The sequence below is a fragment of the Talpa europaea genome, assembly GCF_964194135.1.
Source record: "Talpa europaea genome assembly, chromosome: 16".
Taxonomy (NCBI): Eukaryota; Metazoa; Chordata; class Mammalia; order Eulipotyphla; family Talpidae; genus Talpa; species Talpa europaea.
In genome coordinates, this window is record NC_140084.1 from 43564670 (window position 1) to 43579297 (window position 14628).

The 14628-nt window shown below is 58.0% G+C and overlaps 1 protein-coding gene across 1 annotated transcript; it reads right to left on the reverse strand.

Annotated features, from left to right (window-relative positions):
* Positions 1–389: 389 nt before the first annotated feature.
* Positions 390–2532, reverse strand: ERF (ETS2 repressor factor; the record flags this gene model as incomplete). Its single annotated transcript, XM_084258001.1, has 3 exons — positions 2300–2532; positions 1780–1895; positions 390–1678 (listed from the first exon to the last, which is right to left on the reverse strand). The coding sequence occupies exons 1-3, from the start codon at positions 2329–2331 to the stop codon at positions 390–392; spliced, it is 1437 nt and encodes a 478-aa protein (XP_084114127.1). The 5' UTR covers positions 2332–2532.
* Between the last annotated feature and the right edge of the window lie 12096 nt (positions 2533–14628).

A 14628-nucleotide genomic window follows, 5' to 3' on the forward strand; every position in this document is an offset into this window, starting at 1 on the left:
AGGAGGCAGAGGACAGGGAGACAAGGCTTTACTTCCTAAGCGATTGTAATAAAAAAGTTCCTGGGCCTTGAGGCCAGAGCCTCAGTTCAATATAAATTCCCCAGAGTGGAGGTGACCCCTTAATACCCCCCCTCCTCCCCCCACCATTTTGCCCACAGCTTAGAAACTCCCAGAAACAGGGGCAGCCTCCAGCCCTGGACACCCACCCACCCTCACCATTTAAAAAAAAAAAAATGAAAAGTTGTATACAAAACATGGGGAGGGGAGAGGAGGGAGGCAGGGAGGAGACTAGAGGGCTGCCCTCACCTCCAGGGAATGGGGGGGAGGGGTTAAGGCAGCAAAAGAAGCTTGGGGGGTTGGAGGGAACAGGGGTCCCCTGCCCACAGCCCTCAGGAATCTCGATGCTCCAGAGAGAGCTGGGCTGTGGCGTGCTGGAGGTCAGAGCTCACCCGTCTCGGGGTGAGGGGCCCCCCGGCCTCCCCGGGCCCCTCGCCACGCACCTTCTTGTCCTCGCCCTCATCCTCGAGGCCCCCAGTAGGGCCCCCACCCCCTTCCAGGCGACAGTCTTCACTCCAGCGCCGTTTAAAGCGCAGCTTGAGCGGCATGCACTGGGCAGCCCCGGGTGCCTCGCCGGGCTCGGGCTTGGGGGGCGCAGGCGGGGCACGGGGCGTCTTGAACACCTCCCCGTCTTCCTCATCCTCATCGCTGATGTCAGTCACCTCCACCTCCTCCGACTCGCCTTCCGAGATGGGCTCCACCTTTATCTGTGGTGGTGGCGGTGGGGGGGCCAGCGCCCCCACCCCCTCAGCCAGCCCGCCGGCAGCGCCGCCACCGCCAATGCCCACGCTCTTGTCAGGGCCCGCCGGAGCCTTCTCCCCACCTGCCCTCTGCCGGCGTCCCAGCGGGGGCGGCTGAAGCTTAAACTTGAATGGGGAGGAAGAGGAGGAAGAAGAGGACGAGGCTGAGGAGGGGACGGGTGGGGTCTCAGGTGCCATGGGTGGCAGCGGGCACTTGTCGGGGCGCTGGGGCTGGGGCACCACCAGCCCAGGGTAGTGCAGGAAGGCGCGGGGGCTGAGGTGGTAGTTGTAGACGCTTTGGGTATGGGCCTGCAGGTACCGTTTCATGTCCTCGGGGCTGAAGGAGAAGTGGGAGCCACCCCCTGAGCCGCTGGGGCCCCCACCGCCACTGGGGTACATAGGGCTCAGCGTGGGCGAGGGCGTGTAGGCCAGGTGGGTGGGCGTCATGGGCAGAGCCGGCGAGAGCTGAGGGGGTAGCAGGGAGCCAGGCCCGGCCAGAGGCGACACAGGGAAGGGGCTGAGGGGCTCGGGGCCACCCCGAGGCCGGGGGTAGACTCGGAAGACGCCAGGGTCATGGGGCAAGCGGGCTAGCGGGGGTCCTCGGAAGGCACCCAGCTCTGGAGGGCCGGGCGCACGGGCCCGGGGGTCCTCTCCCAGCGGCTCCTCCAGCTCCGACGTGCCATCACTACAGTCACTGACCGAGCCGCGACCCAGACGTCGGGCCACCACAGCCGAGAAGAGGGACGAGGAGGAGGAAGAGCAGGCCGGCGGCGAGCGGGGGTCCTCGGTGGGGGAGAGCACCTCGGAGGGTGTGGAGGGAGGGAAGCGGAAGTGGCTGCCGCCCGATGGCACTGGCGGGGCACTCTGGGGCACCGCACCCCCTGGCAGAGAAGGGGAGAGTTGGTGTCAAAGCCCTGGGCCTGGCCAGAGAGACGGACCCTTTCCTATCTCCGAGGCCATGCCCACCAGTCCTGGTACTCACCAGCCAAGCCCACGTCGATGAAAGGATAGTTAACCAGCACCAGTTTGTTGAAGTTGAACTTGTAGGTGAACCGTTTTCCCTTGGTCTTGTGCAGGATGCGCTTGTTATAGTAATAGCTGTGGGTGCACAAACACCAGTGGGCGGTCAGTCACGGGAGACCAAGTCTAGACCCCCACACTCTGCTGTAGCATCAGGTGTTGCTCCCAAAGGGCAACCGAGAAACACTCTAGACCCCCACACTCTGCTGTAGCATCAGGTGTTGCTCCCAAAGGGCAACCGAGAAACATGGGTGCCCAGAGGGTGGGGACCAGCTCTCCTGTGGGCTGGAGTCAGACCAGAGGCCACACCCATGAGCGTATTCTCACCTCAGGTCACCTGTGTGTGACATGGGCTCAGAAAGGGGTTCGGACTTGCCCAAGGTCGCACAGCTGTGCTCTGGCAGAGCCAGGGTCAAACCCCAAGCCGATTCCTGTAGGTCAGGTGCTCCCCACCCAGGAGTATCCCCATCTGCCCTCCTCACCGCAGGGCCCGGCTCAGCTTGTCATAATTCATCTGGGGCTTGCACTTGCGGACACCCCAGAGCCGAGCCACCTCGTCAGGGTCCTTGATGACGAACTCCCCGTAGTCCCCCTGCCAGGCGATGACACCCTGGTATTCCTCCTTGCGCAGCAGCTCCAGGATAAAGTGCCACAGCTGGATCTGCCTGGAGCCCGGGGACGACTCGGGCTTGTAGGCCCAATCCGGGAAGGCAAACCCTGGGGATGGAGGCAGGGGGGCGGCCTGGGTCAGGATGCCAAGGCGTGGGGGGGGGGGCCTCTGGGTACTGTACCCCAGGGACCACCACCTACCCCACCCTGCACTTGAGGAAATCCGTCTCCCTTCAGCCAAATCAGGACCTGGGTTAGGGAGAAACAGTGTGCATCTGTCCATGTGAGGGGGGCTAGACAGGAGCTGGGGGGAGGGGAAGCTGGAGCCTGCTCCAGCGACACCGGGAGAAACAGGAAACCGTCGGCGGCGGGTCCCGGGGCCAGTGCCAGGGGGCTAGGCACCAAGCCAGGCCGGCGGGCAAGGCTGCCAGTGGGGGAGGGGCAGGAAGGGGCACACGTGGCCAGACAGGTTGGGGTGAGCTCCCCATCAGAGCCCCCCCACTCCTACTCAGAGCCAATCGCATCCCCCACACACAGCTCCTCTGGTGCCCTCCTAGAAACATTCGCTGTCTCCCTCCCAAGACTACCAGAACGCGTTCTCCCACCCCAGGACCAAGAGGAGGAATTTTTTTTTTCTTAAAAGGACCAGGAGGGGTGGGGTGGCTGGTTGACGATGAGGTCAGCGCTAGCACACACAGAGGCTTCTGTCTTCCCTGGAGAGTGAAACTCAGACTGTCTGAGAGAAGCCCCCCCAAGCCCTGGACCCTCCGCTGCACTGCCCTCCCCAGACCTGGGCACACTGGCCCCACCTGGCTGCAGGGCCCCAGCTCAGGCCAGAAGGTTGAACAGGCCCTGCTGAAGCCTGTCACCTCTTCCCCCTTCTGCCTTCTCATCCCCAGCATTCCTGCCCACCTGCCTACCCGCCCCCAGCATTAACCTTGGGTAGAGGTTGGTGGTGGGCTGGCTGGTCCCTAGAGGGGGTGGGCAGCCTGGGGTGGGGGGCTGCGGTTGTTGTCATTTCCCAAACCCCCGGGTAATCAGGGGCCATCAATAATTCAGCACTAGGCAGCCGGTAATGGAGGGGTGGGAGGAGGGAAAAGGGAGGAAGAGAAGAAGGGGGAGGCCAGGCAGGGGCCCTGGTGCCACTAAATGGAGAAGACCAAGGTGGACAGCTAAAGATGCGTGGGTCCCAAGTTCCAGTCAGGTTGCTACAGTCAGCCTCACTGCCCTGGCCCGAGCGCCAGCTCGAGCAGGAACCAAGGCTAGGGGCAACACCGAGCCTCCCCCAAAAGACTCCAGTCCAGTCTAGAATCCAAAAAGGACCTTTCCCCTCGGGGACACGGGGCACATCCCCTCTACATGCAGAGCTGACTCCATTCCCCACAGGGACCTGACTCCCTGGCCCCTGGCCTTAGATGGACAGGGATGGCCACCTACTCCCCGCCTCATTCACAAATCCCCAGATTCAAACAAGCTCACACCCTGGGCCCCTGGGACGTGACCTCTAATAGTCACAGTCTCAGGGTCTCATCCATTCTAGCAGCCCCTGCTCCATTCAAAAGCACCTTGCAAGGACCCCAGCATCTGTAGCCTCATCCCTCTCTTGGGAATCCAGGTGTTCACCCCATTAGCCTCCTGTTACAGGACCCAGGGTCTATCAGGGCCCAGAGGTCCTTGAGAAGCCAAGTGACCAAACCACCAGCTCCATATACCCTCCAACCCCTCCATAAAGCTCCTCGCCCCCTTTAGGACTCCAAGCGCCATGCTCCTCCCACCTAAGCCCCAATCTGGCTCTCAGATGCAGGAGGGGGGGAGGATATGGCCCCTGAGACATCAGTTTGGGGTTGGGGGGTGTACTGACTTCCACCCTACCCCCCCAAAATTAAAGCCACCCTTCCCAGCCCACCCGCCCCAGCCTCCTTGTCCCGGTAACCAGGCAACGTGTGTGCAGCGACAGTCCTGGGAGCGGGGGAGCAGGAGGCTAAAAATAAACTTTGCAGAAGAGAAGGAGTGAGAGAGACTACATGCAACACAAAGGGAACTGGAAGGGAGGTGGGGGCTCTGCAAAAGCTGCATTGGGGGGCTGTCCCAGGATCCCTCTTTAAGTCCCCTCCCTGAGCAACCCCCCTCTGGGGCCAGGACCCTGGATCCCACTTCTGCAGGGTCCCTCCCTACTCCCAGGCCCACCCCATCCCCAGCATACATGACGGCCTGTTCCTAGCTTTGGGGGGAGATGGATGGGGGGGGTGACGTCAGGGTATCTCAATGGGGCTCTGTTCCCCAGGCCTTGGAGCCAGGAGCCAGGCACGGGCAAGGAGAGCATGTGTGAGTGTGTGTTGTGTATGGATCCACGTGCTGAAAACCGGGAACCACCGGCCTGCACCAAGAAAGCTTGGGGGTGTGGGACCTCCGGTGCACCGAGGACAGTGAGGCAGGGAGCGAGCAGCGGACACAGAAGGCTTCAGAACATTTCAAGACTGAGTAGTTATGGTGGCAGACAGACAGGAAGGGCTGGGATGGCGGGGTCCCAGAAGGCACACCGGCTCCCACAGAAGCAGGGCAGGGATTCTCCTAGACAGACCGTGGCAACCTGCGGGGGGAGGGCGCACAACTGCCGGGCACCCCCCAAATTCACTGACAGCCCAACTTTTAAGGGACGGCGGGGTCGGAAGGGAGGGGTAGTGGGAGAGGAAGAGCACGCCAGCCTCCTGGGGGGCCCACCGCCTCCCCCACTCCGGGCAGCCCTCGGTGGCGCCAGCGCCGGGAAGAAAACAGGAAGTGGGAACAGCCGCGGCCGGGAGCCGGCCGGGATGCAGGCGGGATGCGGGCGCGCGGCGCGGGCGGCCCGACAGACCGACGGGCGGCTCGGGAGGCCCTCGCCGGCCTCCCGCCCCCTCTGCCAGCCGGAGAACCCCCACAGCGCGCGCCCCCGCCCCAGACGGGGCTCGGGGAGCGGCCCAGCCGGTTCCCCCAGGCGAAGGGCAGGAGCGGCGCGGGGAGCCGAGGCGGGGTTGTCTGGGCGCCGCGGCCCCCTCCCCGGCGAGGCCGGCCCCGGCCACCCCCGAGGCCCCGGAGCCCGCGGGAGCCGGGGAGAGCCGGAGGGACGCACGTGACTGACCCTACAGCGCGCCGCACCCCTGCCCCACCCCCAGCCCCCTCCCCGGCCCCGGCCCCAGGCGCCCCGGCCCGGCTCCGCGCCCTTTAAGAGCCGCCCCCCCGGCGGGGGGCAGGGTGGGTGGGCCGGTCGGGGCACACACCCGCACCCGGGAGCCCGAGCCCCGGCCGCCGCCTGGGGAAGGAAACAAGTTTGAACAGCGGCGCCCGGCCCCTTCCCCCTCCCCCGTCCCCGCCCCGGGCCGGATTCCGACGGGGTAGACGGGCAGGGGGCGGCGGGACCCCTCCCCCCGCGCGCCGGGGCGCAAAGTCCAGCCCGCGAAAGCCCGGGGGCGGCGGGGGAGGGGAGGGGGGAAAGTCCGAGCGGGAGGGGGGTTAATCCCGCGGCCCCCCGCCCGCCGCGGGGGGAGGGGAGCCTTGGCCCCTTAAGGAGGAGCAAGTTGGCGGGGCGCAGAGGGGCGGAGGGAGGAGACCGCTCGCTCAAAGGGCGGGCGCGGGAGGGGGAGCGCCCCCGCGGCCCCCCGGCTTCCCCACCCCCTCCGGCCCCGGCGCCCCGCGGCGCGGGAGGAGGGTGCCCGGTCTCCCCCGTGCCACCTTAAAGCCGCGCGTTCTAAGGTCGGAAACAAAAAGTTCCTTTTTCGAACGTTCGGGCTGCGCTTTGGAACTTTGCGACTCGGCGCGGGCGGGGGAGCGAGGAGCCGGCGGGGCCGGGCGGGGGAGGGGCGGCGCAGCCCGGACCCGGGGCCGGGGCGCCCCGCGCACGCCCTCCTCCCGCGGGCCGTCCCGGAGCCCCCGGGGATCGTGCGGGGCCAGCGCCGCGGTGAAGGTCACCGGCCGGACCGCGCAGCGCGGAGCCGGGAATAGCGGGCCCCGTGGCCAGGGCCCCCCACGCCCCGCACACATCCCGGCCCCCGAAGTGCAACGTGACAGAACGGCGGGTAGGGACCCCGCCGCCCCCGGGATCCTGCGAGCGGAGCAGAGCCCAGTTTGGGGGATCCAGGCAGGGAGAGGACCGAGACGAGCAACACCCACACCACTCCGCTGGGAGTGTGAAATTGGGGGGTCCCATGCAGCACCCCCAGCTCGCGCCGAAAGAAGCAACAGGTCCTGAGTGCTTGGGGGTCCCCCGGAACTGGGGATCACTCGGGCTACCCCGGAACCCTTCAACCCCCCCCCAAAGTTTCTCTGCCTGGTTTCCCGGGGCAACAAGTCTCCCCCACACGTGCTGCCCCCGCCCCCACCTGTGTCCGCCGGGGTCTTCATGCTTGGGGGCCCGGGGCGAGGCGCCCCGACTCCGGGCCGCAGCTCCCGGCGCCCGCGCTGCCCCGTCCCGTCCCGCGCCCGTCGGGCCGCCCTCGCCGCTTCACCCGGCCTCGCCTCTCAGAGCCTCTCCCCTCCCCGCCGCCGCCTCCCGGGTTAATATCGCACTCCGGGGCCGGGACGCCCACGCCCCCCGGCCGGCTACGTCACCGCCGCGTCGCCATGGAGACACTGCGCCCGCCCCCTCCCCGCGCACTCACACACACACCCGCCGGCTCGCAGCCACTGAGGACCGGCCGGCTCTGGGCTTAAAGGGGCCGCGCGACAGGGGAGGAAGGAAGAAGGGGGCGGGGATGGGATGGGGCGGGGGTCCCAAGGGGTCGTGACCCTTCTCGGAGGCTCCAAGTCTGCAGATAACTTAAGTCCTCGGCACTCGCGACCTGCCGCCCCTCCTCCTCTCCTACCCACTGCAGGATCCGGAGTTTCTTTTGGGAACCTGTAAGAACTGAGGGGGGACCGTCTTGGGGGGGTTCAGAAACTTTTGTATGGCGGGGGCATGGGCCTTTTGGGAAGAGGCAGGATCTTCTCTGCAGGGGGCAGGGTCGGGACCTTAGAAGGTGCCCAGGATCACTACACTTCCTAGTCTGGCCTTACCCTGCCTGCCCCCCCACCCCCGAGCCTCAGTGGGGGCAGCTGACCAGGGGTGGGGTGGAATGGGTGGGAAGCATTTCCCAGCATCGGAAATGGGGAGGTGCTGTGCTGTGCCCTCCGTTCCTCCGGGGATGGGGTCTTGACCTTCCAGATAGCCCCAATCCCAGCTGCGGAGGAAGTGACCAGAGAGAATGCGTTCGGGAGCGCCCCCTCCATCCCCAGGCTGCAGCTGTCCTGGGTGCGCGGCTGGCGCCGGAGATACCCCACCTCCACCGCCAGGGCTAGGGGTTCCGGAGGTGGGGCCAGGATGCGAGGGGGCGACCAAAGTCTGAACAAATGTGCGCTCAAGGGGCACTGAGGGGTCGCCAGGAGAGAGGAAGGCAGGGCTTAAGGCAGAAGGCCGCGCGTAGGACCGTTAAGTCTCCGTTTTCCGCAGCCGGAGGGATGGATGGAGCCTGAAGATTCGGGAAATAGGAAATCCGCGCTGATCAGAAGGCCGGCGGAAGCGCGCAGCCAGATAGAGGGCAAATAGAAGCAATATTCACAGGCAGAACCTGGAAACAAAGTCTCAAAAAGACCCTGAGGTACCAAAGGGGAGGGGGGGGGCTGTTCAGAGAGACTGAAACCCATAAACCGGGCGGGGAGAGTCAGACAGTCCACCGGCTGGAAAAGCCTGCAGGGTCAGGTTCTGGGTTCTTAGGGTTTCAGCCCGACCTAGGAACCCAGGTACCTGGCTTCTTGGCTATGTTAAACCAACCCTTCATGGGTGCCTCAGAAGAAGTCTCCGGCCGTCCTTTCTCCTCAGGGAGACCAAGGCCTCCAGGGAAGCAGCACCCCCTTGGGGAATTATGTAACCTTGCCCAGGGACAGTACAGCTCCCCCACGGATATTGTAACCCTCTGGGAGCAGTGTGGTCCAGCAATAATAATCATCATCATTGTTCTAATAACAGCTCCCGAATTCCTAGCGCTCATGATGTGCCAGGCACAGGGCCAAGCATTGTCTGGTGCATCTTCTCATTTAATCCCCACAAAATCTCAAAGAAGGGAATTGCCACTGTTATCCCCATTCACAGATAAAGAAAGCAAGGCTCAGAAGGGGCATCAGTCTCCCAGACTTATACCCTGCAAGTGTTAAGAGCCAGGATTCAAACCCAGATCTCTCCAACACCAAATCACCACCCTTTAACCACTGTACTTCCTACCTTCTTTACTGCCCTCCCCCCTCAAAAAAAAGATCCTGGGGGCCTCCCTGGTGGCACAAGGGGTTAAGTCTCAGCACTATAAAGCTATCAGCATCCACTGCAGTGCAAATTTGATGCTGGGCCAGGGAGCTGACCCACGTGGCACAGCAGACCTCTTCTGTCTCGCCCTCTGCTCCCCTCAGCAGTGTATTTCAGTACATCTGCCTGTTCTGCTCCCCATTCTGTCTTAGTGAATCCTCTCTCTCTTTCTCTCTCCTCTGTCTCTGTCTCTCTCTCTCTCTCACACACACATACACACACACATGCATCTCTGGCCTACACCCCAGATCTTTTATGCATAAATAAATCTTTAAAAAAAAAGAAAAGGGTCCTGCAAAATTGCAAAGATAACAGGTCTGAAACAGCCTCAAAGACGTCCACCTTCCCACCAGCAAGACAGAGACCTGGGTTGCAACCCTAACTCTGCTACTTCCTGTCTGTGAGTAGAACAAGTGAGTTTACCTCTGAGCCTCAGCTTCCTTATCTGTAAAATGTGGATATTAATATGCCTTACCTGACTAGGTGTTTGTGAGAAATTTGAGATATGAAGTAAGAGTGCCATAAATCCTATTAGCAGGGTGAACTATACACCCTGTGGACAATGTAAGCACCCCTCACCCAACAGACTCCTACTGTAGACCATAAACACACGGCATCAACTGTGTGAAATTGCCTATTCATGGCATAATCCCACCCCCACCCAGTTGGCTAGCGCTGTCCCACTGTTTCTATGAAACCCAATCAAAGTTGGTGGGCATGGCTCATGGGAAAGTCTGAAATATCCCTAGAGGATGGGGGTCCCTGCCAAAAATGTCCCCTGAAAACATGACCCCTGGCAGCTTGTGCAGACCTGTCCACAGGATATTATAAGACCTCAGGGGTCCCCATGAAACTACCACAGAAGTCTGGATCTTCTCACATAGTTCAATTGTCTTTTGAGTTACCGAGACCCATCCTCAGGAATGATGAACCCCACTGTTCACTGTGTAACATCCAGATATTGCCAACATGGAACAGAAACTAGTCATCAACCGCTGACGAGTCCTTGCAAACCTACTGTCCAACCAAAGCTATGTCAACCGCAAAAACACAAATACCCTGTTTGCTATGAAAAATTCAGATATCCCTAAAACAGGTGTGTGATGAACCTCACTCCTCTGAACCTCCTTGTTCTTGTCTGGTTTACTGTCCTGACACAGATAACAATTCTCCTATGGTGGTCAGGCAAAGGCATGGACAGAACTATCTTCACAGAAGCCACAGCACTTCACAGACACCGCTCCTGGAAGAAAACTATGGGGACAATAAAAATCACAACTCACCAATCAGCCCTCTTAGCAACCATGACCCCTTACTACCCATGAATGTCAGACTTCCCTTAGAAATGGTATGATCCTGGGCTTCCCCGGTGGCGCAACGGTTGAGCGCTGGGTTGAGAAGCTGCCCGCGGCCTCTGCGGCGCTGGTTCGATCCCCGGCTGCTCCCCGGCCACCGGAGGAGGGTCCCACATGGCGCACAGACCTCTCCTGCCGCCCGTTGCTCCCCTCAGCAGTGTACTTCGGTCCTTCTGCCTGCTCTGCTCCCCGCTCTGGCTCTGGTGAATTCTCTCACCCCCCCGCGATTCTGACTGTGCCCAGTGCTTGTCTAAATAAATAAAAATAAATCTTTAAAAAAAAAAAAAGAAATGGTATGATCCTTAGAAATGGCCTCCCTTGTGGCGCAAGGGGTTAAGACGCAACCTATGAAGCTATCCGCAGCCACTGCAGCATAAGTTCTATCCCAGCTCAGGGAGCTACCCACATGGCGCAGCAGACCTCTCCTGACATGCCTGCTGCTCCCCTCAACAGTGTATTTCAGTAGATCTGCCTGTTCTGCTCCCCACTCTGTCTTTTGTGAATCCTCTCACCCCCCACAGCTCTGGCCTGTACCTCAGTTCTTGTATGCATAATCTTTTTTTTTTTAAAGAAATGGTATGACCCACTCTCTATAGATCTAAACATGACCACCCCAAACAGAAAATGTAACCCCATTAGAGTGCCACCCTTCCTTATCTTCCCCACTTGATATACTGAAGGGCCCCAGGCTCAGTCACAGGTCCTCTTCTCTCATCCATCCATGCTCATTTCCTTGATGAGCTCTGTGGCTCATGTACCATCTCCATGCCACTCACACTCAAATGCCTACCTCCAGCCCAGAATTCTTGTGAACTCCAATTTCGTACATCAAAATGCCTCAGCAAGGCCATCATTTGGATTTCTTGATTTGTCAAGTCAAAATGGCCTCACCCCAACATCTCCCTCCCACACCCATTCTTCTCCATTTCAGAAACCCACAACCTCCATTGTTTTTTAAAGATTTTATTAATTTATTTTTAAAAGATTTTTTTTAAAGATATATTTATTTATGCATACAAGTATGGGAGTACAGGCCAGAGGTGTGGGGGGTGAGAGGATTCACCAGAGACAGAGTGGGGAACAGAACAGGCAGATGGACTGAAATATACTGCTGAGGGGAGCAGCAAGCTAGTCAGGAGAGGTCTGCTGCGTCATGGGGGTTTCTCCCTGGCCGGGGATGGAACTCGTGCTGCAGTGGCTGCAGATAGCTTCATAGGGTGTGTCTTAACCCCTTGCACCACCAGGGAGGCCCTATTTTTAAAAGATTTATTTAGGCATGCACGCAAGAGCTGGGGTGTAGGCCAGAGGTGCAGCGGTGTGTGTGTGGGGAGGGTGAGACAGTGGGCAGCAGAACAGGCAGATCTACTGAAATACACTGCTGAAGGGAATCAGTGGGTGAGACAGGAAAGGTCTGCCGTGCCGTATGGGTCAGCTTCCTGGCTGGGGATCGAACTCAGGCCATAGTGGTAAAAGCACTAAACCTTAACCTATAGGCCACCAGGAAGGCCCCCTGGACTACATCTTCTTTTTTTTTTTAAGGACAGGTTTATTAGGAAAAGGAGAAAGAAAATGGAAAATGATATTACGTTTGATCTTAGCCAAAAGGCCGAGAAGAGAAACAATTAGGAAAAAAAAAAATGAGAGGCACCTGCATAGTCACAGTGGGCTAGAGAGCTGCCTAGAATGTCTTAGCTGAAATGAACTGAGTGCATGTACAGCTGATTGAACCCCATATTCTGCAGAACCCCTACAGTCATATAATGGTATTACTGATATAAACCCCCATAGACAGTGTGACTCCTATTGGAGAGTGTAAACTCCAAATAGATAGCCCAATACTCCAAAGCAATGTGAACCTCACACCATGACCCTCAAACCTATATAGACAGGTGAACCCAGAATTGAGTCTCCATACATACAGTGCAAGCTTCATAAACTCTGTGAACCCTATGTATCAGGTCAATCCACGTAAATGGTGTGAACCCCTGGCAGGCAGTATGACCCTCATAAACAGGGTTGATTCCCATAACCTAGGTCAACACCGCATGACAGTGTCCACGATCATGTATACGAGGTCACCCCCCCTCACAAGCAGTGCCTCCATGTGAACCTTGTGGTAGCAGAGTCAACGTGGCCTCACACACCCCCACCACACACACAAGTCTGCCTGCGTGGGTGGATCATCCTGTGAACAGCATGGACTTGTTACAGGGCAGGGAGAGGGGTACCCCAGACCCCGCAAACCTGCCTGCTCTAAATAGGTTCTGCCATCCGCCACATCAGCACAAAACATGCGACTTTAATGAAAAAAATAATTTTAATACCATTAGTAAACAATACAGGAAAGGCAAAGGATATAGTTTCTAAATCAAGCACCCAAAGTTACCCTTCCCTTCTCTGCAGCTTCTTCTCTCCTTGCTCAGCTCCACCCTCTTTTGGGTGGGGCAGGAAACCTGGAACCTCCCCCTTTCCTGGGGACCACCTGTTACAGATTCACCAGTGGATGTAATAAACCCTGAAGTCACCATGTCAGTTTCATTAAGTCATGGGTAAAATAACTCTTTTCCAAAGCCAGGGAGGAAACCCCATTTAAACTCTCTGTGCCAAACGAGTTCTATCCCCGGTCAGCCAGGGAGCAACCCACATGGTGCAGCAGACCTCTCCTGAGTCTCCCACTGCTCCCCTCAGCAGTGTATTTCAATTAGTCTGCTATTCTGTTCCCCACTCTATCTCTGGTAAATCCTCTCACCCACCCCCACACCTCTGGCCTGTACCCCAGCTCTCGTATACACAAATAAATCTTAAATAAATAAATAAACCCTCTGAGCCAAGGTAACCTTCATAAATTATATTGTCCTCTGCCCATAAAAGTTACTCAACTCTCCTTCAACAGACATATATATTAAAACAGCCTGACATTCATCATGGATAGTAAAATCTCAGATAAAAAGTGAAAAATAGTGACTTCCTGAATATGAGGGATCTCTAAGGGCCTAAGGAAGGAGAGGGCACCTAAAAATCACTATTCCCATTATTTGAGCATGTAATATATGCAAACCCCTGGATTCGGCAGCTCACAACATATTCATGTCAACCATTCAAGGTAGATACTCCAGTGAGCTCCATATTTCAGATGAAGAGAATGAGGCTGTAAGGGGGTACAGATCCAAGGTTATTACATAGCTGACAGTCGTTACAGCTGGGACATCAAGTACTGGACTGTGATGCCTGCAGATGGATTGATAAATATACCAGATAGGCTGGACTCTGGAATCCTTCCAAAAGCATCCATGATTCCATCACAGCTCATAGGAACTACAGACTAGTGACAAACTACTGTTACAGGTAAGGTTTTGACAGCATGAATCTCCAGGGAGCTATAAACTTTTTTTTTTAAAGATTTATTTATTTATGCACACAAGCACTGAAGAACAGGCCAGAGGTGGGGGGGGGGGGTGAGAGGACTCACCAGAGACAGAGTGGGGAACAGAGCAGGCGAATTGACTGAAATACACTGCTGAGGGGAGCAGTGGGCAAGTCAAGAGAGGTCTGCTGCGCCATGTGGGTCACCTCCCTGACTGGGACTCGAACTTGTGCTGCAGTGGGTGCGGATTACTTCATACTGCTGTGTCTTAACCCCTTGTGTCATCAGGGAGGCCAAGAGCGGTAAACTTTTTTTTAAAAGATTTATTTATTTATTTATTTATTTGTGGGACTCTTGCCAGTGGCCAGGGAATGAACTGGTGCTGCAAAGGCTGCGGGCAGCCTCACAGGCCAGCGCTCAACTGCTGCGCCACCAGGGGAGGCCCTAAGATTTATTTATTTTTATACAAGAACTGTGGTACAGGTTAGAGGCATGGGAGGGTAAGAGGATTCACCACAGACAGAGTGGGGAGCAGAACAGACAGATCAAAATACGCTACTGAGAGGAGCAGCGGGCGAGACAGGAGAGGTCTGCCGCACCATGTGGGTATTTCCCTGGCCAGCTGGGAATCGAACCAGCACTGCAGAGGCTGCGGACAGATTCACAGCACTGCGCTCAACCTGCTGTGCTACCAGAGAGGCCCAGGAGCGATAAACTTTTATTTTTTTTTTTTAAAGATTTATTTATTTATTTACACAAGCACTGGGTACAGTCAGAAGCGCGGGAGGGCGAGAGAATTCACTAGAGTCAGAGCGGAAAGCAGAGCAGGCAGAAGGACCGAAGTACACTGCTGAGGGGAGCAGCGGGCGGCAGGAGAGGTCTGCGCGCCATGTGGGACCCTCCTCCGGTGGCCGGGGAGCAGCCGGGGATCGAACCGGCGCCGCGGAGGCTGCGGGAAGCCTCGCAACCCAGCGCTCAACTGCTGCGCCACGGGGGAGGCCCACGATAAACTTTTAAAGAGTAAGAATCATAACTTTTGAGGATTTACTCTGCTGGAGACACTGTCTTAAATGCTTCACCCATGTTAACTCTTTACATCATCTTTACCCTATGCTGTGGGTTTCTTTTTTTTTTTTTTTAAGATTTATTTATTTATACAAGAACCAGGGTACAGGC